The sequence below is a fragment of the Parambassis ranga genome, chromosome 16, assembly GCF_900634625.1.
Source record: "Parambassis ranga chromosome 16, fParRan2.1, whole genome shotgun sequence".
NCBI classification, from domain to species: Eukaryota; Metazoa; Chordata; class Actinopteri; family Ambassidae; genus Parambassis; species Parambassis ranga.
Genome location: NC_041036.1, coordinates 5,726,894 through 5,750,449, shown reverse-complemented (window position 1 = coordinate 5,750,449; position 23,556 = coordinate 5,726,894). Strand labels below are relative to the sequence as shown.

Below are 23,556 nucleotides of genomic sequence, written 5' to 3'. Positions count from 1 at the left end.
ACTGAACACTCACTAGTGCTTGTGAATGACAGCGTTGAAGAGCTTGCCATCCCTCCAGCTGGTGGTGAAGTTGTCGCAGCGAATGCCCTGGTAACTGTCTGTCATCCTCTGAGACCAAAGCAGCAGCTTCTCCTTGGCTGTCATGTCCTCTGACTGGCCATTGATCTGAATATCTGAAATCTAAAACAATATAAACCAACAGAATGTTAACAGACTGAAAAACAGGGGATTTGTATCATGCATGTATGTTGGGGAGAAAAAAATTTAGTCATAAGTGGAAACCAAAAGATGCAATTGATGCAATGAATTACAGACACCACAAGAGTTGATTTTTATCCTTTGTGGCAGATCACCTCGACCATTTGATATATCATTGATATATTACATATTAATTAGGATCAGTAGATTGATGAGTGGATTCACATGTAGCAGGATGTCTGCCAGGTCTAGCCTGGGAAAACGCTGCTGTGGCTGTGGCATCCGGATAACTTTTCATTTGGGAATTTGGGGGTAGGAAAGATGAGTCATAGTAGGCAGCGGGTTTTCCATTTTGTGTGAATGTGCGTGCTCTGTGTGCTGCACTCGGATGCTCCTCTACTCATATCGTCCTTTGAAAGAAGGCCAAACATTTTTCTGCTTCAATAAATTAAAAATAAATGCACAAACAAAACACACACAGTCTCCTCTTCGTGTGTATATTCAATTGACTAAATCAGATAATACAGTAATTTTACTCCTTTACCATTTCAGCACATATGACTCACTGGCAACCACAGCCCAGCTGTCTTATTTTTCCTCTTTGTATAACAGTATAAAGAATCTAGGAAGAGTGTGTGTATCTTCAGGGCACAATGGTGTCTCCAAATGACTGCCACACCACACCAAACCGCACCACTCTCACCTTCAGCTTTTTGCAATATGAACCATTTTTTTATATGGGTGAGGCCGTTAGGCAATTGTAATTTGGAGCATAGCATGCCAACAAATTCTGCACTGACACACCCTTCCTTTGGGAGAGAAGGGAAAATGACACACCCTGACCATATTTTATTTATTTTAACACTTCTAATTAGCTACAGGGCATTAAAGTGTGTCTGCAGTGTTAGTGTGCTACACTACTGCTCCTAAGAATATGATTAAAATTAACTATTTTGATTAGAAAATGAATTTTGAAGAGCAGAGTCCGTTCCGATTGGTTCCTAGGAGATGGAAATGGCAGCCGATAGGTGCAGATCCCAGAGACAGAGGTGGAGAGCGATAATATAATGAAACATAACACTGACAGAAAAGGAGACCTGGAAGTGAAGGATGATGGTCCATATTAACCCGAGCGTCAGCTTGGGGTTCCCGTCTGCTATGTCATCATTTCTGATGTTCACCAGCTTGACCTATAAGAAAACAAAAACAGTCATATGAAAACAAAGAAGGCAGATAAAATCACTCACCTGTCTCTGACACATCATGTTTTTGTGGTCAAGGTTTTAAGGTGTCATTTTACGCATCATACCTGCCGGTGTCTGAGGAAGTCAAGTGCTATCTGTACATTCTGCAGTTTGTGGAATCGCATGCGGCCTTTCTCTCTAGGCTGTGAATGGATAAAGAGGAGGTACATCAGGTGCAATATGGACAATCTGCAAGGCCTGCTAATGTAAAGAATCTTTGTTTTGGTGTACTGGTGTTAGAGGAAAGGAGGAAAGCATCCAAAAATATTGAGATATTAAAGATGAAAAAATGAAAATCAAGTTTAACATAAAGAAGAAATGTAGAATGTACATAAATATATGGATATACAGTGTTGCTTTCATGACTGTCCCTCTTAGTAGAAAATAACTGATTTGCATTGGCAAAGCCAGTACCATGATTTTGTGTTATTAAGGTTATGTGTCAGCAAAATAAGATTTGCAAATGTTGCAAAGTCATTTTTTCAAATGGCAAACTAACAAAAAAGTCTCCTAAAAAAATACAAAAAATACCATAGTTCTCCTTGCGCCAAAACCTGCAGGTGTCAGCAGCTACATGATTAAAGCAAGCTCGTCAATGAGTGGAACAAAAATAACCAAAATTATTAATCATGGCTGGAAATAGCATGCAAAGAACAAAAAATCAATAAGGAAGTGGAGATGAATCAATAAATCAATCAATCAATCAATAAAACACCATATCAAGATGCCTATGCTGTTAAAGTTACAAACCCCACTCACCAACCGTACGCTCCTCACCACGTCTCTCTCCCTCGGCTAGCCCCAGCAAGAGCAGAGCAAAAAGGAGAGGAGGCGCACAGAGCACACACAGAGAGGAAGGTTAAAGGAAGGAGGTGATCAAGAAAAAGAAGAAGAAGAAGTGTAGATCAGAAAGGAGCACACTTCACAAACACACACAAAGGCCAAAGTGGTCATAATGTGTTAAGGCTGTGGAATCATTCAGAAGATGAGCAGAGCTGCAGCCCGTGAAGAGAGCAATGAAGTGCAGGAGCAGCAGCAGCAACAGCAGAGAAGCTTCTCTACAGTAAAAGAAGCGTGTAAGTGATTAAGGGATTAAGAAAAGTCGAATAAATAGAAAAACAAAAGAAAGGTTAGTGAGATAGAAAGAAAGAAAACAGCAGTCAGAGGCAGGCTTTGCTTAGCGAAGTTGAGCTCAAGCTAAAAGCCTTTCACAGAACCTTTGGCTATAAATTAGAATGTGTTGCCCAGAAATGGGATTCCAGGTTAGCTTAAGATAAGAACTCCTTAGGTAATTAGCCAGGATTAGGGATGGAGGAAGGCTGAGATAAAAAGGATGCAGAGCTTTGGCAGATTTTATCACTGACTAAACTCACCAGTGTTTCCCCAGAGAGGACCTCCAACAGCGAAATCAGGTTATGTCCATCTCTGAGGTCTTCATACAGGTCTGTCACGTGACGCTGTGCCTGCAGAAAGGGAAAAATACAGCAGATAATATGTTAGATCTAAGCAGTGAAAGTTTAATTGAGGTGTGGCATGTGGTGCATTTTTCATGCCTTTTCCACACAACAAAAACTGTTGAGACTGCAGAACAGCAAAAAGCTCGAGCCACCATCTTAAATTGTGATAGTGTTATAAAAGTGTTCTACGGTGCTTCAAGCATTCTCTAAACTGGCACAAAGCAGGAGTCAAGAAAGGAATGTGTAGCCCTGAGCAGCGAAGCCTGACTTCTGCTGCAAAACTTGGAAGCTGTCAATCCAGACGAACGACAAATAGGCCTCCAAAAGGTGCACCAGTGAATATATAAGTGACTCTTTTACATCTCAATTAAACTAAAGTCATTATTTATTCAAAAGAGGCGTGGTGCATTTGCAAGCAGTCAACAAATCAAGTGAGAGAGGTGAGGGAGCGATGGCGTGATGGTGCCAGAAAACACAGGCCTGGAAAAACAGAGCTGAAAATAAAAAAGGGAAGGGAAGGGAGAGTCTCTGCATGTAAGTCAGATACTGACCAGACACACATTTAATGCAGTCCAGCTCCAATGTGTACCTACCTCTACCTTCCAATGCTGAGAGAAGAGGGACAACAGAAGGAGGAATGAAGACAGAGGGATGAGTAATGGAAACGAGAGACGGAAGAGATGATGAGAACAGAATGAAAATGGTTTTAATGATAAACATGATGGCATATGAAAAAGAAAGAAGATACACAGAATAATTAAAAGTGGGCTTTTCTTTTTCTTTTTTTTGTCAGTGAACACATCGCTAAAATGGGTGTGTTCATGGCCATATGGGAAAGGGAGGCCTCGGCCCTTAAATGGAATGAAAATAAATTTCTCCTGCAAGTTACAACAGTGGCAGACTTACCTTGGCAGGAATTTTAACACCATCCAACCTTCCCTTTAGACAGGTTTTGATACAGTATGCTCCTCCCTGGCTGCACAGCAAAGGTGTGACCACTAGGGTTCACTGTTTACTCTTTAAAAGCTCTTTATTTGGTGTATTTGTACCACTGTAGCTACTTTTACTGGACAAACGTTTGAGTTGTGTACACAATGAGCTCACCTATCCACACGGTTAAATAAAACATCCCATGCTGGTGATTTACATTAAATATGAGTTTTTTTTTTAATTCATTCAAATTTGTCCTCTCTGTTCTGCTGTGTACTGAGGAGCCATCTATCACCACCCCTCAATTACTTTGTAATGAAGAGACTGTGGTTGTGTACTGCACCTCCTTGTTGCTGAAAGGTAGGTGTTACAATACAAATTGCCCCTTTTACATTCACAAAGAGGTGCTCTGTGAACTCCTCAAGGTGAAAACCATTAGTATTCATGGCTGACAGCCCCTTATCCTGGTCCCTCTACTTGTGTGTGATTCACTGTCTGGAAACAACATGCTTAAAATGCCTCAGGTTGTAGCCTATACAATGTTGACGTCATCCTGTGCAATTCTTATAAACCCCAATTTCCCTTATCCTCTCTCTTGCGGCCATGTATAACATGAAGTGTTTAAATGCAGTTTGTTTCAATCGGCTAACTTCATTCTGCAGCTGGTCAGACATTCCACTCTGTCTTACACAATATAAAGAGATTTACTGTGCTGGGGGAAACACTCAATGGCCGTTCATGGTCGAGCCCCAAACTATAGTCTTGCTCCTGTCAGGCCAGCCATTAAACCATTAAATCAGTTTAACACCAGTTTAACCTTAGCAGAGTAGTCTTGCACATTCAGCCACAAAGTTAACACTTTCCCTGCCAGAAATCTATTTTCACTGATTTTTCTCTACTGCTTACAATAGGTGGCGACATTGTTGTCTGTCTTCAGCTATATTTAATTGCATGATTCAGTTCTCCATCAGAATAAATTCATGGTCTAAAACCAAAACACTTATAGAAACTAATTGTCATTCAAGAGGCTTCTTCTTTTGCTACATTAATTTTAGCTGTTCTTCCTGGTTTAGGGACAGAAGCTGCATCCTAACCTAACAGTAACTCTACAACTAATAGTTACTCTAACAGTAACTCTAATGTAAATGCAACTCCTCGTGCATCCATGCGTGCCTTTACTCCAAGATGGGCATGAATTCAGGTAGCCACCCGTATCTAGCAGCCTGTGCAACACATGTGCTACTGTTGGCCTTAACCAGTGTGGGCTCAGGGCCAAAGCCAGAATTTGCCTTTTCAGAGAGAGAGTAAAGTAAGTCCAGATGCCTATGACTCACACAGGGAACACTTAAGAGAAACAAGAGGGAGTAACTGCAGAATGTTCTCATATAGTGGTAGCAGAATGCACGGTACAGGCATGGAAAGGATAACACTGTGCTTAATTTTACTCGCTTAATTTTACTCTCTTGTTCCATTATTATAGAAAAAAAAATGAATGGGCCTGTGTCTGTGGAGTAAAAATACAAATCATTTGGAAGCACTTAATGTCACAAAGTTGTAAATGTATTGCTGTCAAAGGGAGTTTCCTGGAAGAAAAGTGGCACAAGTAGGGATATTTTTACTGCTTCAGTGGGAGGGGCGGGGGGTGGTATTGTGTTACGGGGGCTAATTTTTCACTCCTAATGAGGAACTATGGTCGGTTTGGCTTGACTCCCTTCCTGACCTGTTTACCCCTCTGAACGTGTAATGCATTGGAGGGCTTTTCAGGCAGCAGCTTGAGAATAGAGAGTGAGGTAGGTGAGACTGGACGAGCGGTGATGGACGGCTTCCACAGTCTCTCGAGTGATGACAGAATGGACTTCTGGTAAGCCTTGCCATCACAGTGCAATGTTAGAGAGCGAATGTGAAACAATGACGCACCAGCTAATGAGTGTTCAGGGAAGCGAGGAGAGGGATGTTGTTAATAATTTCTGCATAGGGGCTTACAATGGACAGGTGAGGGATGGATTGCTTTTAATTTCAGGTAATGATGGCCTGACTATCCACAACAGAGCGTTATTTAAAATTATAGTCAGGACCTTACATAAAATTCTTCTTTTTCAGTGTGCCTCACTGAGGTCTGCAAATGGTTAAAACCAATGATAAAACCATGATTGTTGACTTAAATAATCACATTGTGGTATTTAAAACCCTAATTATGGTACATTTCTCCTCAGGTGGAGATTAAAAACCTCTCAACATCTAAGACTTAACAAAGCATAAAAGAAATATTAGTGCAATGATTCACTATGTCAGAATGTGCTTTTTACCACTTATTATTATGATAAGTATTATTTCTCTGCGACCACAGAGACACCCTCTGATATCCACACAGTTTGTTGTGTAAAAAAGCAGTCAACCACGTGTTTGAAAAATTTGACATGTGTGCACACTTTTCTGTAGAATGAGTCGTAGTTTATCTTACCTTTATTAAGTGCTTGTTCACCCATTTTGTGAAGGTCTTTTTCTGTACTCGATCTCGTTCATCTGCAACACAGACACAACACAGTTAAACACACATGAAAGGGGAACATCGTAAGCAGCTGTTTCACTGACTGTACATTGGAGTAATATAAGGGATTTCCCAAAACACCAGACTTGTTTTGATTTCTGTTGAACAAACAGAATTTATCACTGGGTGGAAAAAAATACCTCCTGTATGTGCCTGCATGTGAGTCAGGCCACATCAGATCACATTCATTGTTGGCAGATGCACTCTTGTTGTCTAATCTTGTCTGCGTAAGTAATATCTCACTTGATGACAACACTACCAGCTGTGCTCTCAGACAGAAAAAAAAATATGAAGTGAGATCGTTTCTAAACTACATAAAGAAGCTCTCATGAGTGGCAATCGACATGTCTTTATTATGTCTGCTTAATCTGTGAGTTCATGTGTCTTCCATCCAAAGAGCACCTCCAACAATGAATCAAGGATTCACTCCTTCCCAAAGATCTTTGTTAAGTGAAGGTGCAAGTGCTCTTAAATGAAAAGACTCTCTGATCAACACAAGAAATGGCATAACTATTACAGAGAGCTATTTAACAACAAGAAAGAACAAGGCCTGGGAATGGAATACACCCACTAAGGCAACAAACCTATTCCCACCTAGTGAATTCTGGAATTGAGACAAAACCCACAAGGTGTGTCACTGGCTGCTACATTTATGAAAGAGACAGCGAATGAATCTGCCTGTTACCAGCCATCTGATGTGACCCTACATGATCTGTGTTTAATTTCACAGGGTGAGAGCACACCTGTTTTTACGAGTAACCCTTACGAGTAATCTTCACTGACTCACACATCCCATTCACATATTCCCCGAATGACCTACGGACACGGCACAAAGTCCTCAGTTTTATCTGGGAGTGATATTACTGTCTATGCACAGTGACACACCCAGCAACGAAAAGCAAAGGGCAGCGATTCAACACAAAATAAGCACCCAGAGGCTACATGTTGTGTTCTCTATAGGGAGTCAGCAACAACTTCTGCAAACGTGTTCTGAAACTATGTTGCCATAGAAACGCCATACCGACACCACTAAGACCTCTTAACCTCCTCATCTTTCATTCGAGCCTGTGGTGACTTGGATCTTATGTGACCTCTGTCGTTCTACTTCCTGTCGGGGGAGAAAAATAACACCCACAGGAGCTGACCTTCAGCGTGTTTGTATTCTGTTTGCACTGTGTTACTTTTATAACTCAACAACAACTACAGACTTACGGTTACTTAAAGCATGCAAAGGGACTGATTGGAATCATGTCAGTGGAGAAACAAACAGGCTTCCAGTGAGGTCAAATGAGGAGATTATGGTCCACAAGAGCACAAAAAATAAAATATCAACAGCAGCAATGTAAAGGAATGTAACTAAGTATGTTTGCTGAAGTACTCAGGTACAACTGAAAGTATTTATACTTGACATGAATGTTCATCAGATCTTCATCATTTCTTCATTTTATTCCATTATCTATGATTCATTTGGACATTTTAAATAAACTTTTAATTCCAATGCACTTTAACTTCTCTGTTTCTTTTAACAGTATATGATTCATCTGGATACTCAACTCAGCATTTACAAGAAGCTGTAAGGTTAATCTCAGTGAAGTCTAAAGAAAGTTAAAAATATACACCGTAGACTGTTTCATGGGAAAAAAAGAGGAACAATCTGAATGAAAAAACAGGAAGAAAAAAAAAGTAACACACACATCATTTATTGTGGTTACAACTGAAGGCAAACAGACTGCAGTGACTCACTCACCCCAGAACACATGCATGCTACACAACAGAAATTGTGAATGGGCTTTGCTGACCAATACAAAGTGAGGAAGTCACTGATGCATTAGAAATGGGGGAGAATCCGCCATAAAGTGACTCTTAGGGGAAAAAACTGGACAGTACAGTCCAATCTGAATAACTGTATTCCTGTCAGTGTATGAGGACATTTAAAACCTACTGCCATCATGTTTCAGGTCCTTGCAGACACAGCTGTGCAACCTACACTCCATCTAATCCAGGAATTAAAGTGAAATGCTCCACACACCTCTTCCTGCTAAGAGCACTTAATTCTTGCCCAACAGCTTCTCACACACATGGAAGCAAGCAGATCAAGGTTTGTTATCAAGCTATTTTCCATTAACCGCCACCATACTGGTACCTTTCCTGCCATCCGTAGCTTTCAGCATCCCTTGGTAATAGCCATCATCTGAGGGCATCCTGTCTCTGCCATTGCTGTCAATGGAGAAGTTCCTGTACTTCTGCTGCTGAGATGTCATCGTCAATACACAAAATTATAATCCTTATAATAAAATATCCTCTGTGGTTTTTCCCGTTGATGTTGCTTCTCTTCACTTTTATCTGTCCCTCTGGCCCCCAGTTCGTCCCAGAGTATGCAGTCCTGTGGCCACAATCCACTCAGCGCTTCACAAACCAATGATTTCTCTCCCTTTCTTTCTTCTCTAAACCTTCTCACTCCGTCATTGGAGTACGCTCTGCCCTTTTTTTCCTCTCTCACTCTCTTTTTTTCCCTTTTCTTAGTGCTCACTCTATCCCTTTCATAGCAAATGGTGCCTGTGGGCTATGAAGTCTGGGCCTGTCCTTGTCTATGATGTGCAAGTGTGTATTTAGTGGTGCTGGTGTGTGGAGGACATGGTGGGTAGGGCTCTGAACACGCCCTCTTCCTCCTGCTGTGTGACGAGAGGAAGGAGAAGAAGGAGGAGAGGCATGTGTGGAGCGGGCGAGGTGTGGCAACCTGTATCACTTAATCGCTTTATTGCGCAAGTGAACACTCACACAAAGCTGAGTCAGAGAGCACCATAAAAAGTCATAAAGTTACAACTGATAACTTTTTATGCTTTAAGTTGTATTAAATGGCATTTAAATGATCAAGCAACAGACCAGAAATGTGCAAAAGGTTTTAGTTTTCTCAGTCAAAGTATCAGTCGTCTCAGTCACACACTCACGTACAGGAGCACACACACACAGTCCTTTCTGGTTAATCATTACTTATTCACAGCATTCCTTTGGTATTTCATGTCAGGAGTCATTGATTCTGATAAAAAGAGAAAGGAGGTGGGGGGTGGGGATCATTTTGGGCAGGGCTTCTATGATTTCAATGATGTGTGACCAAACCCTGAACGTCACTGACTCACTGAAAGATAAAAGAGCTAACTGTGTGTGCTACTGTTACACACGAAATGAAATAAATAAATACTTAAATTAGGCAGTGTTCATTCTAATCAAATGTTAAAAACAATGAAAAAGAAAAAAAGTAAAGATGGTTGATTTGTCTCACCATCCACCTAACTGCACATTTCCTGCTCTGTGGTATTTAATACAAACACGTTAGGGAACAACAAATGCATCACTTCCTACAAACCAGGTGATTTGGCCAGGCAGTGTTTCCAACAGGAAATCTAATAAACATCATCACATGCTAGTTTAGATACACTCAAAGAAGTTAAAATAAGCAACTGATCCTTAACTTTTTAAAGTTAAAAACTGCTGCTGTTGCAGTTCCAGCCCGAGTCCCATATTTATTTATTTGATCAACAGACTTGATCACTTTCCTCCATAATGGTCCCCTATACATTATCTTTGCTGACAGCTAAGCTGGAGGCCTGGGTGTGGTCCTCCCTGTGCTAAATCCTACCGCTGATATAGCCTCTAGGTGGGTATGTATCCGATTCCCCCCACCCTGGCTGACTTCACTTTGTTAGCCACCTTAAACCACTTTTTCTTCCCGAGCTCAGGGTATTCACTACGACCTGTGTGAACATGAAGGTACTTAATGTGTCAGTGTGAGTGAGTCTCTGTGTGCCATGTGTTGACTCATTTTGAGCCACGTTAGCAAATTCGGAGACACACCTTTGTAGTTCCATAAATTGTCCGGGCAAGCTACGGAATTAAGGTGTGGCATGAGTGTAGGCAATTAAATCTGAGAACCATATTGATTTCTGTAAAAAATACTGTTAGGATTTGACTCTGAATACCTGAGTTTAATGTGTTTTATCATTAAAAATAAACTATATATTCCAGGTTATATAAGCTGCAGATGCAACAGTGGTGGTAACCAATCCCTTATTGACGTTTCTAAACCTCATGGGAAACACTTGCAGGGAATCTGACTGGGAACGATGGTGCCTGAAGTGTGGAACATCTTAGTCATGAGATCTTTCCTCTAAAAGGAGACATATCATTAAGGTCTCAACATGCTTATTACTCTGCTCCCTCATTTGGCTTCATCAAAACCAGATGGAACACATGGGCTTTTTATAAGAGCAGAGAAAGTGTGGTGAAAATATGGGGAGAAAGTATTTTCTTTCTAAATGACAAGTTTGAGGTTCGATCTTATTTTTTTTAAAGATGGAACTGACAGAGATGTTGGTCCTCCTCTTCCTCAGTGCTCTTGGAGGCATTCTGACTGATGTAACTGATATGACTACAGGAAGATTACTTGCATAAGCTGTTAGCCTGCAAGGTATACTTACAACTAGCAAAAACTATAACTCCAAGCATCATCAGCATGGAGATATGCATGTCACTATGCATCAGCTCAGTCACTAAGAGAGTTTTCTAACCAAACCATATACTGTATCATTGTGAAAATGATTTGGTATAATTACCATAAACCTAAATGTGACCACTAACGTCATGGGTTGGCAGGTTCGGTCTGTCAGTGGTCTTGAAACCTACAATTCCCTACTCTTTTAATGTTTTGTGCCAGAGAAATTAATATTTTTGAATAGCAGTGTTCACATGTGCAAGCACTTCATATGTAATCCCTCATTTTCTTGCTTGTACTGGAGTAAAAATAAAAGCTAAAATTAATCTGAGCTGGATGCTATACTGCCTTTACTTGGGTTAGCACACTTGTAATATAAAACAAAATAATAACAATAACCCAGTAGGTTATAATAAGAAAAAATACTGTTCACTAAAGAAATACATTATGCATTCAAAGGATACTGACACATGTTGAACTTGCAGTGACTTAAGAAGAGGCCGACCAGTATTTAAGCACTGGAGACCAACGAAGCAAACAAATTAAGAGGACAAAAGAATTCTAAGCATGTGTTATTATGGTTTCTGAAAGTGCTGAACTGCACAGCAAATCAGGGTTTACACAGAGAGGAGGACAGACAACACCTTTCACTTAGGAGGATAAGAAAGCAGCAGAAAGGATTTGTTCTCTCAGATCCGGTTACCTCTCCTCTCTATCTCCCTCATCCCTCTATTTAACCTGTAAGCCTATTAGTCAATGAAAGTGTTCTACAATCTCTGGTCCCACCACACCTTATGGGAAGGTATGTTGATAAGAGCAGCCCACACCCTGGATTACTCCATAGCTGTTCTGTAAAGTAGGAGAGGAGTATGAGGGAGGAGTGTGAGGAAGAGGGGGCAGTAAAAGGTAACTGCCACCTGAATCACAGCAGCACATGTTGGATCATACTTCCATATTTTAGCTGTGCCTAGCATGACTGGCCATCTGAGGGTTAGGATTGGATTAAAACAGTATTATTGAAGCGGAGTAGGTCAAATAATTTTCTCTTTAGCTTGAAGTGGAGCTGGGGTTTTGTTGTTTCTTTTTTTTGGAAGTCAATTCTGATGGGTCAATTGACAGGAGACACACAATTTACACAAATGACTCTCCTAATGTTCACTCTGGATGCTTGTCGTGTCTGCGCCGTGAGACACTGTCCACTTATCAGCCGCACGGATCTGGAGCGTGACAGCAGACTTCAGATGATGTTGTCAGAATTAGATGTATAACAGTGAAGCAGCAAACCCGATTTAACTCAGACTCAACAAGCCTCTGGATTAGCCTCGGCAGCTGAGGTTTAAAATAGCTGCGGCACTGAGCTTCAGAAGCCTCCGTGGAAAACCCCACATCTAGGATTGTGTCAGTTGCTAATGTTTATTTCTGGTAGGGGTGGTGGGGAAAGAGGTGAGAGAGCAGCAGCCTGACTGGCACACAACATTTATAAGAGCATGTGTCTCCCTCTGCAGGGCAGAGCAGTGAAATACTGTGTTACCTCCGTTAGTACTGACAGGTAGATGGAAAATGGACACCTCTAACTGTGCTGTTTTGCATTTGAATTGACAATAAAAGAAAGAAACATGTTTCAGCTCTAGTCTGCATATAACTAAATTATTAGTAATAGCTGGTGATTAATATACAGATGTACTGCAGGTTCCTCATTTTATTTTGTGATATATTAATCCATCACTGACGTGGGGTATTTCCATTGCTATCACACATTGAAATGGGCATGTAAAAAAACAGGAACCTTTGTTTCTATGACAACACCCATAAACATACAGCACCATGTGCTTCAGTGGTGACTGACTCTTACTCATGGGTATATAATTAGCCACTCACATTTCAAATGGAAAGCAAAACAAGGAAAATCCAACCCTGTCCATCTCTACTCCACAGACACTGTGACCACTAGATAGCGCCAAAACACAACCACACCCAAACTCTTTCCAGGTACATTCTGCATTTATGAAAAAAAGGTCTCCACATAATGCATCACTAATTATTTTGCTCCCTCCAAATAACTGATAAGGAACAATACAACATCCTCCTCCATGGAAAAATACAGATAGAGATAAATAGTGGCTATAAGGAATTAACATATAATAAACAGTTATCATAATCTTAACACTGTCAGATATGTATTACTTGACCTGTTGTTCCAACAGATAAAAGATGACACTATCAGTGTGAGCATTCAGCATGTAGTTATTCATTAACAGCAGACAACATATAACAGCTGCATATACATTGAACGGGTGATCTTTTTATGTTACCTCCAGCCAATCATGGGATTGCGTTTTTATATGACACATTTCTCTGAACATGCTAAAGCTCATGGCATGACTTCAGAGAAAGTTATCACACATCATAACACAGGTATACCATGCAGTACTAATGTATGCCCTGCATGAGGCTCTTCAATCAAAGTGCAATGGAAAATCTCTATATTGTACAATACGTAATGTTTCAGGTAATTTAAAATACTAAAATAAGACCTTTTTTTTAACTTTTTATGACTCGGTATATGTTCAAAAATGTATAGAATGTTAATGTAATGTTAAGCCAAAGTTTCAGCAACTAGACCTTTCTACAATCTCTGAGAATAACTCTCTACTTACAACCATGTGGTATCATCACTCTGCACACGCACTACACATCAATAAACGAAAACTCCTCCCCTCTTTGTCCTCAAGTCAAGTCTCACCACTCACCAGCACAACACATCTTACTGTACAGGTATCTTGTTCGTTCTTCATATGAACTCATCTCATGCAGATAATTCCCTCGCTCATGGCTCCACATTGCATCCATTACAATCCCGATGGAAACACACACAAATACACACACACACACAAGAAGACCTCCGTGGAGACCCTTTAAGTGTGTGTTTCAGACACATGCACCGTGCCAGCTGGCGTGCAGAGTGGAAGCAGGAACAACCCTACTAAGAGGTGACAGCCTAATTGTGTGTGCCCTGCCCCCCTCAGTTTGGACAAAACGAAAGACAGCAGACAGGTATTTCAACATCATTTTCATAATTTCATTTGAGTCATTAGGAGTACTGTGTTCATGCATTGTTGCCTATATGTAAAAATTGTGAAAACTGAGAGTGCTGTATATTTATTGTCAAACATTTTCATTGTAGAAGACTGAACAAAAACATTCAGTCATCCAGCAATACAATCATCTAAACCAGACCTGGGAGTGTGCTTTATTCTTTACCAGTTCTGTACTGCTCGTATTCATGTTGTTTGTCATTTCTCAGTCTGTGTACACTAGTCCATAAAAAGGGGGAGGCGTTTCAGAGCCACAGGGTATACTGACTTGTGCAGCTGCTGCTTTATGGCAGTTTGAATACAGTCCTGAATCAACAAAGGTTATCCCTCCTGTAATATAATAATTAACTTCTCACTGTCCTCACGTCTTTCTCAGATAAAACTGAAAACTGTTTTAGGATCACCAAACCTCATCAAAGGAGACAGTACAGTCTGCCTGTCACACACACCTACTGTCGTCCGTTAACTTTAGGATGTGCCAATTTACGACGGGGCACAGCTGAGCAGTTCCTACGTCATGTATAAAAGGGAAAGTGAGCTAAAAATGATGCGCTCTCTTCTTACAGAACACTGACCTTTGACCTGGGGTCCAACAGAAGGCACCGTACTGACTACAGTCACTCCTTCTGAGTTGACCTAGTTGATGTACTTTTTACAACATATAGTACATCATGACTTCAAGTAAACAAAACATGTTGGTGATAAACTGTTTATGCAAGATATCGTTTCATCTGTGATGGCAGATTTAAGGTATTTTAAAAATGAAACTGAACTACACTGAACTGGCAAATGAACTGAAACATCTCATCTCAATAGCTTTTTGAGATATAGATAAAAAGGTATTTATCTCCTTATCTGACTCATGGCTACAAAGTGAAAAAGCATATTTCTGAAAAAGTATTTATTCGTATTTATGAAGGGAGGATTTTGGTTGCCCTCTATACAAAGGAAAAAGTGACTGAGGCACTACCTGAAAAAAAAAAACACTGAACACACAGTTTGTTTATGTAAGTATAATCATGTGTTTTTCAGTGGAACATAAACTAAGTCCACACATTTGTGTGCTCGAAGTGGCACAAAGTGACAAAGATAGATTAGCATCACTGTATACTGTATGGACCAAGATGGGCTAAGGGGTATAAATAAACCCCCAACCCAGGACTGGATGTGTTTCAATGGTCCCAGTGCTGCTCATAAAGAAATCAACTCTGCATGAGGAGCCCCTTTGGAGCTCCATGTGGGTTTTCATCTCATCAGAGCTTGTTCCCAGAAGACATGAGAACTGTATCCAAACCAGCCTCTGGGCTCCCATGAGTCCCTGAGGCATACGTTCACTGTTTATGTTATGACTCATGCCCACTAGTTCACCAACAGCAACCACAATGCTGTAGGCCATCTAGGCTTTTTTGTGAGTCCTGGAAAAAAAAAGGCGCACAAACACTGAACACTACAGTAAGTTGTTGCTGGATAGCTCCTGAGTGGGAGTCCTAGCTGTTTCCTGGAAGAATGCTGGCTTTTCCACAAACCAGGCCAGAACTGCAGCCAGAACTCAACCACCACAGCCCACACAGCTCCTACATTCATTTTAAAAGGAGTGAGATTAAATGGCATTGCTGCCCTTAGCATGTCAAACAGAATCATATACTTTACATTCACTATAGGAACTGTCTTGCCACAGTCTTTTGTATGACACAGATGCACAGAGAACTTTCTTTAGCTAAAAGAGCCACCTGTTGAACCTGTTCTGAACCTGAAAATTCTTTACCGACCAATTATGCAAAGCAATTTAACGTCTCATTAACAGCCTGGATCTAAAAAAATTGTGTGTGTGAATGGCATGTCAGATATGGTTATGTTGTAGCACCTAAAGTTTGAGTGTATCCGGTTGGGCCCCTGGGGTTGATGTGCTGATTTTAGCACTTTGAAGAGGGGAAAACAAACACTAGTGAAGGGTCAAAGCTCAAAGTGAGAGAGAAACGAGTGATGCACCTCGTGTGTGACACAAGAGCATTTACAGTTTTACTCAACCACGCCCCCTTCCTCATGACTCCATTCCAACATGGTCAAAGGAGAATGTTCATATCCATGTTCCCACCTCTGAACACATAGCAAAGCACAGCGCAGGCTGCTGCTGCATCTGACTCTAAACCGGACCCACAGAGGTAAAGTAAATCCCAAGGCTTTGGTGTCTGCTCTCACTGTGGCAGTAGGTGTTAGCTCAAGTTGAGGAGCTAGTGAGTGAAAAGAGGACAGAGCTGTCATCATGCAGAACGAGTGCCAGTGAACAGGGGACAGCTAAGACCAGAGAGCCCCACATGACAGGCCTGGACTCGAGAGTGCAGATCACCAGGGACAGCAGCTGCCTTAACTCCGTATCTCAGACAAACCTTAACAGGCAGGACATCATAGACAGAAGGTCTGAGCAAATAACACCACATTAGCTAAATATGAAGCGAGTCAAATAGGTTCTGTAATAAACATCTATTTATTTTTGAAGGTGCAATTTTTGTCAGTTTAAAAATAGTTCCATCACATACTACAACAAATTTGAGTCACTGTAGTACATATGGATCTAGCCTCCCGTCAATCATGTGGATTGACAGCAGTTAATATATTTGTAGCTAAACTCTACAGCTAATTTGTCAAACATACGGTTCCTTTACATGACTATATGGACTTAGGTCTATTATTTATTGCTATCTTTTGCAGGATTTCAGTGAAAGGACTTGGTTTAATCCTCATCTCACCACAACCTTCTTCTATTCAAAGTTATCATTGTTTTGAAGATAGCATCACTTCACCTCCTTGCTCTATTGATTTTAAACAGTAGAATGAACCATGGCTACTACTCAAGGGGCATGTTCAGAAGAATCCAAACAAGAATTTGCAATAATAGTTGTAAGTAACTCTGAAAGACAAATAGGATGAAATGAATTATTTGAAAAGCACTGTCTGTTGCTCAGAAATACAATGTTTTCCTAAAGTCTAAAGTCTAAAATAAAGTCATCAAAGTGTTCCACACACACATGGACTGATCTTTTTGTAAGTCTATCCTGTTGGTTTAAAGGCTGGCAGCTGGTTTAAGGACTGGCAGTGCCTCCAACCTTGGCAGGTGTGCTAGACCACTAAAAGGCTTAAGAGACACTAGGACAACTTCCAACACCAACACACACACAGCGCTTTGATCACTAGCAAACATGACTAAACAGGTTTGGGAGTGACCGTAAAAAAAATCATTGTTACAACACCACTCCTCTGCAGCCCAGCAGTACAACAAAAGAAATTCAGTGGAAGCTCAGCAAGGTGGAGTCATGGTGGAGTTGGAGCTACGCAGTCTGACATGTCAGACTGAAATGCCTCGGAGCAGGCCAAGAGTCTGCCAAATAGAAGGCCTACCATGCTGTCTGAGCATAATAAGGGCTAATCCTTTTGTGGCTGCAAGTGAGACAGACGCTTCAATCAACAGGCGGCAACACGGCAGCACTATACTGGCATTTGAAGACCTGGTGGCACCTTTGACCGGTCGCAGTGGGTGACGGAAGTCATGTTTCAAGGTTGCACATGGCGTATGCAGAGGGTAAACATGCCACACATGAAGCCGTGAGTTAGCATGTAGAGTTAGTAATGTGACCTTTTTAAAATAAACAAATTGTTGGTATACAAATACAAATTATCACAGCACTGAAAACACTCATATCATCAACTTTACCTTGTGTCTTTGGTCATACTCTCACTCCTCACCTAACCTTTACTAAATCTCCTGCAGCTCTCTTACCTTGCTTCTTATGTTTTCTCAAGTGCCAGAAAACAATCAAGGTGATTATGTGCCCTAAAACCACCAGGGCGGGGAGAGTTGGTCCTGGGGGGCTTGTAGGCATTTGTTAGGACAGAGAGAGAAAACGAGAGAGAGAGAAGGTAGAAGGATGAGGAACCCAGGCTGTGGTGACAGGTGGGCCTTCACTGGGAGGGAGGGGTAGGAGTAGGACGGCATGGGCGTGGCATGGACATTTTAAGAAAAGGACGCTCCAAGCAGAAACTCCTGCTGTTTTCCCCCACCCTGTAGCTCTGACTGAAAGATCTATGCTTCTCTGGATTCTTCAGCTGGTTTCAGACCTTTGTGTCACAGGTCAGACTGGTTAAGTGCTGAGAAACAATAACACACTCCAACTACTATCTCTGATTGACAAGCATAATGAAAAGGAAGCCTATTCTGATATGACTGATAATCTGTTGCACCTTTGTCACTCCCATAAATTCCTATTTCATGTCATCACCAAGGACCGGCCCGCTCTCCACATTCTTGGCTGATAAAACAGTCATTTCTCTAGAATATGATCAACCCCAAGGAATGATGACACATGTAAGAAGTCAATATTTAAAACACTCATTATATTAAAATATTCAACGATGAAACAACTGCGTAGGTGTCTAAAAAAAAACAAAAAAGATAACAAATCCTTATATGTGGTTTTGCCAACAATAACAGCCATACTTTATGAGATGCAGTGGGCTTGTGCTGGATGATAGCAGGTGGTGGGGATTTTACTGCAATCTGAAATAGCCCAGACAGACACTCATTGCTGTACACAGAATTTTGAAGAAAATCTAACCTGTGTAAGTCAGTATTGATTGTTGACATCCATCCAGATGTAAGAGGAGGGAAGAGGGTGGTAAACATTGCCCCACCCCACCCCCATCCTTGCCATGTTTACTTCTACCAACATGCCATGAAATTTAAAAAAGAAAAAACAAGAATTTAGAAGGCAGCCAACCGCACTCGTAACTTAAGTCACAGTCACATTGTGGACGGGTTTAAAAATGGAATACAATCTGAGCTGCAGTAGCTGAAGGTTGCTGTTAAATGCGTAGGTATGTGCACTGATTGGGAACACAACAAGACTTCACACAGAGTGTTTGCCAAAAACACACCTACAGTTAACAGCCAGGCAGACCAAACACATGTAGACAGACACAGACACACACCCCACAGCAACCCCACTCTGGCAACCTACCAGGTATGATCTTCATCTAAGAGAGGCTATAGAGAGGAAGAGGAGGACGAGGGCAAAGAAAAAAAGAGCTGGAGAGAAGCAGAATGAAGAGAACAGGAGAGCGGCTCCTGTTTGCTCTGAACTGCCTTGTTTCTCCCTTGTCTCGAGTTTGTGACAGGCTGTGCCTGCTGCTTGGATCCGTCAGCCTGCTCCAGGGGAGGAGGGACGACAAACCAAGCTGGCTGGAAAGGGGGCAGGGGTGAGGGGGCTCAGAGGGCTGTGAGGGGTGGGTGGCCACAGAGAGAGAGACAGAGAGAGAGGGCTAGAGCTGACTGAGGGCTATAAATATCCACCATGAGCCAGATGATCACACAGTGTCACAGTTAGAAACTGATGGAAGGGCTCTGGCGGGACACTTGGCTATACTCCCCCCTAGAGACACCCCCCACAAACACAAGCAAACCCTCCCTCCCTCTTTCTCATCCTACTCTTTAAAGATGATGTTGGCGGCAGGTTTAGTCTCTGATATTAGGTCGCAGCTTGGAGCCAGAAATGAAAGGTCTACTGGTTGATTAACATATGGCAGAGTCATCATGATATTATAGTCAACATAATAATGTCAGCAAACCAATTGCTCTTATACAGCAAAATACAATACGTTAAGTAGATGTAATATGATACACTCGAGAAAAACAATGTTTTTGTACCGGTTATGGGGATGTTTTTTCTTATTTATATATTTGTAGCAATGTGGGAATTTAAATGTATTCCCTTATAATAAATAACTGAAAAATAGATACACAATAATTAACTATAAATTAGATGGAATTAACTGGATATGTTTATTATGGGAAAAAGCTCTGGCAGTAACATTAAGTGGACAGAAATAGTAACAAGGGCAGTAAATATAAAAAGTGAGAGCTCAGGCTGAACCAGATCAGGCTCACACTTAAGATGGAGAGCATGACTCAATCACTCAGTGTCCATCCCCCCATCACTATTGGGATCACTACAATGCACAACCTTCTCTAAATATAGTAAGTTTGAATATACATATATGGCTTTTTCAAGTGCTTCCATTTCTCCGCAACGCTAAAAGCAATTCTAAACAGTGTCTGGAGAGTCGAGGCAGAGGCTGCCTCATCATTCGTCAACACTATAGAATAGATGTGCATAGCGTAATTAAGGTAGCTATATTAAGAAACCACGAGGAGAATTCAGAGAGGATTGTTGGGAATTTCTCCATCAACATCCCTGTGTGCAGCATTCACAAACTCGCACATCATTCATGTTAGGACACATAGCTGAAAGGTATTCTAAGCCCGCATCCAGAGGGAGATACCTCTTGTCTCACTCTGCCCCCCCCCCCCCCCCCCCCCCCATATAGGGCAGAAATATAATTTTGTAAACATTGCTCTCCTCCACATAAAAAGTAATTTTGATGAGGTGTCTCTTAAGAAAATACAGTCAAAACATAAAGCTCAGGATGAACTTTAAACAGCTAAAACATACTTATCATAAAAAAAGGCTTAGAAAAATATCCTCCAGCTAAACTGGTCATATTATCCAGCCCCTCTAATAAGGCTCAACATGCAGCCTGGGAAATGACTAATGTCAAAGCCATCTTGGCCAAACCCTCAATATCTTCCACATGTTATTGATCACTTTGTATCCGGGGTTTGGTCCATGCTGAGTTACATGTTTCTGCGTCACTGTATCCAGTCCCTAGTCTTCCTGTTGCAACAGACAGCTATTAAATTTGATATCAAATGCTCTGTGCTCGCCAACACGCAGTTGAAAGTGGCAACTCAAATTCCTACATTGGATGGCCACACACAACTGGCTGAGGGGGGGAGGATTATGTTTTGATTGCTCATTACGCTGTGTAGCCACTTGCATGCACTTCAGACAACTCTTCATCACGCCCTTGGATGATTTGACAAATAGTTACAGCATCAGAGTCTGGTTTCAAAGTTTCAGATTAATGTGTGTTCGGGCCACAAAAATATTGCTAAAACTATTAAACACATTTCAATCTGTGTTTTCAGCATTTGGCACACGTTGTGGTATCAGCGTGTTTTCATTGTCGGGATTGTGTCTCTGTGAAATGTAGTCTGATACTTAAGCAAAACATCAAAAGTGATTTCACAAGTAGTCAGCAGTAAAAGATAGGACATGGCAGCTAAGGTCGCTTACTTTATTTTCAGCAAAACATCACTGGTGGCCAACAACAGCAACAGCAGCGGGGGATCCTACTTAAGGTGCCAACTCACAACACATCCACGTCTATTGATATACAGTATAATAAAACTTCCACTGTCTCCCTCTGTTCTTCGCTGAAAAAGGTCAGACTCATAATCTAAGCTGCGCGCGGGTGAGTCATGACATTAAAATGATGTGCCACCATAATGAAAGGCACAGAGCTGCAGCAGCAGCAGCACACTGTAGCTCTTCATTTAGCCGATCACACAAGTATGCACCGGGCAAGATTTCAGAGATGAAAAACATGGAGGACCTCAGTGGCATGTCTGGGATGTGATTTAGTCTAATTGCCCCTGGTGCCATGTGTGGGCAGAGTTTAAACACTATACCAAGTGTGTCCAGTTTTCATGGTGCGCATGGTACTTTTGTTTAAGCTGGTGCAGCAGCCCCCCCCTCCCTCCCTATTCAACTGAAAATCAAAAGTGCCACATGCAATGTCAAAATCTTCAGTGAAATCTAAACCCCTTGTTTTGACAGCCACATTTTTGTGGCATAAGTCATGTTTCTTTCAAATACTTTCCCTCTTCCTGGTTGTAAAGCAAAAGAGACACAAACGTGTGTAAGACAAAAGCAGACATACCTAACTGCAAATAGATCCCAGGGTGTGACTGACTCTGCTGACAGCCATTTAATTAGCTAGCATACCAAGAATACCACTAAGAGCAGAATAACAGCATTAAAACAGCATCTGAAATCACTGCCTTATCTAACACCACACATGGTATCTGATCCAAACTAAAAGCAGATTTTGGAAATATTGCACAATATGCATCATATCCTACAGACAAAACATGGCTTTATAAAATCTGAAGTATGTGTTACATGCCATTTATTATAGCCCCTTATACTATAGCGACTGTTGTTGTGGTCTGTGTCACAGATGAACATGGTTGTTAATGGACAGCAGATGTCAGCAGTGCACTGCTGTGTCCATATCTGAAAACATCAGATAGACTCCACAGTAAGAAGTGAAATTGAAAACTAAGCCGATGCTTAAACCTAATATCAGTGCTATGAACAATTTGTTCTTTACAGAACTCTTCTTTTATATTGTTGTAAAATTGTTGCTGTGCATATGAGTCACAGTGAGATTTAATAACTCTTTCACAGTGAGATTTTATCTCACTGTGAAAGAGTTATTTTCCTGATTGAATAAAGGAACCAGGATGCTAATTGAATCCAGATCTGCTGTCACGTGTGGATCCAAACAAACACGCCCATAGAACTGTGAGCAAGCTCTTCCAACTTCCTCACTCATTTCAGTTGCTCACACCCACTACAGACAACGCCCATGCAAAGTCCTTCATATATAGCCTACAATGAATATGCCAGATTAGTCAAAATCACTTGATCTACTTGTGAAAGTTGTGAAATATTAGATATCATCTAACATCTATAGTCACATGCTTCAACATTGCGATTTAACACAAACAATGGCAGTTTCACTTCAGTAAATATCACCACAGAATCATGTGGCATCTTCTGGTGTTTGTGAAACCTGTATAGCTCAAATTACAGCAAAGGAGGATAGCACATGCCACTCTTATCACACTGTCAATATAACTCACAAATCCTACCCACAACATTACTTAACAGTTTGTAAGGGAGGGGGCACGCTTATCTCTCATACAAGACAAGGTTGAAAAGAGAACTAAGAAAAAAAACTACAGAGCATAACCCAGTGCCAAGAACACAGCCTTACTGGAGCAAAGAGAGAGAAGAAATGCTCCCAGAAGCACCACACCTCCCTCTCTCTTAGTCAGCCTGGCCTTAACTCACGCACAACTGTGTCTGTTGGGAACAGGCGAGGCTGAATCTGAGCAAACAGCCCCACCTTGGAATGACTACAGGTCTGCAAAATCTCATTGGCAAACACTCAGAGATGGCTGAAGAGATCACTGCTTTTCTCTCTCAAAAAAAAGGGCATAACTTAATTTATGATGCAACACAACAGGAGTTCCCCTACACAAAACTGTTTTAAATTGTTTAGTAGAATGGGATTTGCTACTGGTACATGTAAACAGGTAAAGTTTTAGTTGGCACAGTTGCTATATTTACCTTGATGAAAGAGGAATATAATGCCTGTGTGAAATCTGGCAGTGCCATGACCACTACAGTTGCAACAGTGTTAATGTTACTTCATCTATTTTAACACACAGATAATTAAATCACAGCCACATCTCAGTGGCCCCTTTTCACCACCTTACTGCCTCTGCAGTCTCTAACTTAAAGCCATAAACTGTAATCAAATCGCCCCAAATAATACTTTAGAAGATAACTCAAGAGACAATTACAGATTGGCAGAGTATGAATATACTGTCAGAGCATGATGGTGAAAAGCA

The 23,556-nt window shown here is 41.2% G+C and overlaps 1 protein-coding gene across 25 annotated transcripts in view; it reads right to left on the bottom strand.

Annotated features, from left to right (window-relative positions):
- The window catches only part of LOC114448072 (plectin-like), a 97,572-nt gene that overhangs the window by 25,395 nt on the left and 48,621 nt on the right, over positions 1 to 23,556 (bottom strand). For 8 of the 25 annotated variants that reach the window (XM_028424735.1, XM_028424742.1, XM_028424746.1 and 5 more), the window contains 6 exons: positions 6,291 to 6,352; positions 3,493 to 3,507; positions 2,816 to 2,905; positions 1,508 to 1,585; positions 1,284 to 1,388; positions 14 to 180 (listed from right to left, as the gene is read on the bottom strand). In XM_028424735.1, the coding sequence (XP_028280536.1) occupies positions 14 to 180; positions 1,284 to 1,388; positions 1,508 to 1,585; positions 2,816 to 2,905; positions 3,493 to 3,507; positions 6,291 to 6,352 (517 nt within the window). Of the gene's footprint in view, positions 1 to 13; positions 181 to 1,283; positions 1,389 to 1,507; positions 1,586 to 2,815; positions 2,906 to 3,492; positions 3,508 to 6,290; positions 6,353 to 8,520; positions 8,991 to 17,736; positions 17,856 to 18,973; positions 19,184 to 23,556 lie in introns of those variants that run through there. The other 17 variants (XM_028424736.1, XM_028424743.1, XM_028424747.1 and 14 more) reach the window with 9 other exon arrangements.